General features: G+C 44.3%; 1 protein-coding gene across 1 annotated transcript; it reads left to right on the top strand.

Moving 5' to 3' along the window:
• Positions 1-1375: 1375 nt before the first annotated feature.
• Positions 1376-3807, top strand: PHALS_06936 (kinesin-like protein; the record flags this gene model as incomplete). The annotated part of the gene is made up of 2 exons (XM_024720315.1): positions 1376-3699; positions 3777-3807. 2 exons carry the CDS (start codon positions 1376-1378, stop codon positions 3805-3807), a joined length of 2355 nt encoding a protein of 784 aa, XP_024585526.1.
• Between the last annotated feature and the right edge of the window lie 232 nt (positions 3808-4039).

The following is a 4039-nucleotide window of genomic DNA, read 5'->3' as shown; positions in this document are numbered from 1 at the left end:
CCGTTACATTGAAGGCGTGTGCCATGGAGATGGAGGAACTCAAGCAAAAGAGATGGACCAACGGCTAGGAGGCTGGGCGAGCAATTAAAGATGTCACACTAATATTTTCTATTTGTATCACCTTTTGTAATAATCCCAATTTTATATGACGCAGATGAAACAATCATCAGGGCTTGTTTTGTTAAATACATACAGGCGAGCACTTTTCGAAAGTATCTTGTGTGAATGATATCATCCGATTTTTTGTGATCTACACGAATACATAAAATTGCGTCACCAAACAGTTGATCGTTACTGGTGCTATTGCCAAATACCCCGGAGCATTAATTTTAGCTGAAGGGATTTCGCTATATTCGATCAACTAGTTCAAAAACGCTTAGCATGTTTCAAATAGACATTCTGCTCTACAGTCTACCTCATATAGGAGTCAATATTTGCGCCGAAATAGTGACAAAAATGCATACCGATAGTCTATCTGACGCAAAAAATCAGCGCTAAGCGGAGAGATTCGCTCTCTAACCAGCAAACTTGATTTCACATTGCTTCTTTTAAAAAGGGACATTGATGTGACGCATTATTTGACTCTAGCACTTCTTTGCAAAGAAGACGGTCTATAGTGATGTCTAGCAGAAGATCTTCGTGGACAGCAGGAAGTGGCCTTTCTTCATCGCCTTACAGACACTTTCGGGCGTTCAGTATCTTTTCCCTATTACGCCACATACGGTGGCGTCAACGTCCCACCCCACCGAGCCGCAAGACCAGCAACACCGGCGCCAAACTCGGATCTCTACAATATTGTCTATCATTTGAGTCTTTACTGGTAGAATGCTGTTTTGTAACACACTACAGCAAATTCCACTTCAAAACTATCAATCTCCGATCTGGTTTAATCTGTTGAGTCAGGGCTCGAGTCCCACAATTGTCAACGTTAGGAAGCAGTTACTTGATGTTTGGGTTTCACCAAGGCTCCCCACCAGGAGTCACGTCCCCCGACCGATCTTTAATCTTTGATCATAATAATTTAAGATGATATATGCATAAATTCTTCTGTTCATGTAGTTGGTGTATATTATTAGCAAGGTACAATCGAGAAGTCATCATGTCTATAAACTACAAAATCGACAAACTTTAAACTGGAAAAACTGGAGTCGTTTTTAAGGATATAGCAATTTCATATTCATAAAATGACGAGGGGTACTCGTAACGGTATCGTGATATCATCCTCTTTGTTCGAATAGCTGATGGTACTCCGTCTGATAGTTCGACATTGTCAACGACCTTTGAGCATTGAAAACCAGCTCAAATTGTCATAACCGCTGCTAGTGTTAACGTCATACTTTTATCCACCGTCCAGAAGCGCCGATCACTCGACGAAATGGCGAACAAGAGTGAAAGTGTTCGCGTTTGTGTTCGAATTCGCCCACTTAGCACCAAAGAAGTTCAAGATGGTCGTACGTACATTGTTAACGCTAATCCAACACAAGGTGAGATTTCTCTAGCAAATCCGGAAGCAGACGCCAGGGAACCCCCGAAGAAGTTTACGTTTGACGCAGCCATTCCACCCGAATGCTCGCAGCGAGATGTGTATGTTCAAGCAGCCACCAATATCGTCGATTCCGTTGTAAATGGCTTTAACGGCACGATCTTTGCATACGGTCAAACGGGAGCTGGAAAGTCCCATACGATGGAAGGATTTTCGGATCCTCCTGAGGCTAAAGGAATTATTCCAAACTCGTTTTCACACATATTTGATCGCATTGCTACAGAATCCAACAACAAGCAATTTATGGTTTATGCGTCGTATCTCGAGATCTACAACGAAGAAATTCGTGATCTGCTGGCTCCAGATCCAAAAAATCGTTTAGAACTGAAAGAAAACGTTGACTCAGGCGTCTTTGTAAAAGATCTGACATCTCGTCAGGTTGCAGACGTTGCGGAGATTGATGCTGTGATGCAACAAGGCAAAAAAAATCGCAGCGTTGGTGCTACACTCATGAACCAGACGTCCTCACGTTCGCATTCGATGTTCACCATTACAGTTGAGGCGTGTTCCACTGTACAGCTTGACACGAATGGCAAACCACACGTCTGTGTTGGCAAACTGAATCTCGTAGATCTTGCAGGTAGCGAACGACAAGCCAAAACTGGGGCGACGGGGGATCGTATGAAAGAAGCAACTAAGATAAACTTGAGTCTTTCAGCTTTGGGCAACGTCATTTCTGCCCTTGTCGACGGAAAGTCGCAGCATATTCCGTACCGCGACTCCAAGCTTACGCGATTATTACAAGACTCGCTTGGTGGGAATGCCAAAACCGTTATGATTGCCAACTGTGGACCAGCAGACTACAACTACAACGAAACGTTGTCGACGCTGCGCTATGCGAACCGGGCAAAGAATATCAAGAATAAACCCAAGATTAATGAAGACCCGAAAGATGCTAAGATTCGCGAATATCAAGAGAAAATTAAAGAACTGCGCGAAGCGCTGGCTGCACAAGAAAAGAATGGGCCGATTGAAATTGGTGCGGAGTGGTCAAAAGATGGACCCTCTTCTGCACCACAAATTGTAGAACGGATTGTTGAAAAGACCATAGTGAAGCGTGAAGGTGTGAGTGAAGAGGTGTTACGAAAGCTGGAAGAGGATGCACTGCGTGAAAAACGGGAGCTGAAGCATAAAGCTCAGGAGGAAATGAAAATCTTACTTGCAGCACAGTCCCGAACAGAAGAGGAGCGTGAGCAGCTAGAGCGCGAATTAGAGGCTCAAGCACAGCAGAAAAAAGCCATGGCTAAGCAAAAGGATGATATGGTTAATCAACTCGAAGCGCTGGAGCACAAGCTTATTTCTGGTGGACGCGTACTGGATAAAGCGGCGAAGCAGGAGCGTAAGCTTCGTGAGGCTCAGTCTCGTATCGAATTGCAGAAACAGCAGGAGTTGCAGCTTGCCCGGGAATTGGCGGAAAAAGAAGATTCAAATATGCTGCTGGAAGAGCAATACACAAATCTTCAAGAAGTTGTTGACGACAAGACGCGCAAACTGAAGAAGTTATGGGCTAAGCACAAGGCTGCTACGACGGAGATTGAAGATCTCAAAGTCGAGTTTCAAGCCGAGAAGGAAGACATGCTTGACACAGTTCGCGAATTGACTCGCCAACTCAAGCTTAAGCATTTGTTACTGAGTCATTTTGTACCTTTGGATGATGCGCAAAGCTTTGAAAAACGAGCTCGTTATGATGCCGATCTTGATGCGTGGCAAGTGAGTCGTCTTGAGATATCGGCGTCGTCTTTGCGTCCAAAGCGTCCTATATCTCGTCGTGGCGCGCGTCGAATTGAAAGTGAGTACGCAAGACGCAATCGACTCATTGATCCACAGAATTCTCGTTGGCGTAGCGAGAATGTAGTGCAGCTTAACCTGGAGATGCCGGAGCGGCGTACTCGGGACTTTGAGGCAGCGAACGGAAACGGATATTCAGTGAGTATGGACTTCTGGCTTGATCGCGTAGGAGTTCCGACAGAGAAAGATGCTGAGATTACTTTTGGGAACGATGTCGAAGTGTCTCACGGTGTAGTTAACAGTAGTAAGGAGAAAACTTCAGTGATGTCTAAAGGGGAGATCGAAGAAGTAAGCCGGAGAGTATTGAGTTCTCGTTGTGCGGAGGACAAGAGCAAAAAGAGTGTAGCCAAGAGACCGCCGACAGCAAGGTACGAGATCCGAGATGTCATTGCATGTGCATCAAACTATCTCATAATAATATTGTAATTTTTGCTTCCAACTGCAGCCGGCGCCGTCAAGATCTAGTCGATGAGTAAATATAAGTAGACGAGAAATCAATATCTAAGGCTGAAATGTCAGCAAGTGATTCGATCGAATACCAAGAGACAAGATCTCGAAATTGTGTGTTGCAATCTTCATGATGTTGGTATCTAAACTGCACTAATGTAGCGTATCCTGCTTGAAAGATCAAAAGATAAGTTAACAACACCAAGCACTCTGCAAGCATTTCTTTTGTCACTAAATTAAAATGCTACTCTCAACATCAAC

Source organism: Plasmopara halstedii, assembly GCF_900000015.1.
Source record: "Plasmopara halstedii genome assembly, contig: Scaffold_3060, whole genome shotgun sequence".
Taxonomy (NCBI): Eukaryota; Oomycota; class Peronosporomycetes; order Peronosporales; family Peronosporaceae; genus Plasmopara; species Plasmopara halstedii.
This window is presented reverse-complemented; position numbering and strand designations above follow the sequence as displayed.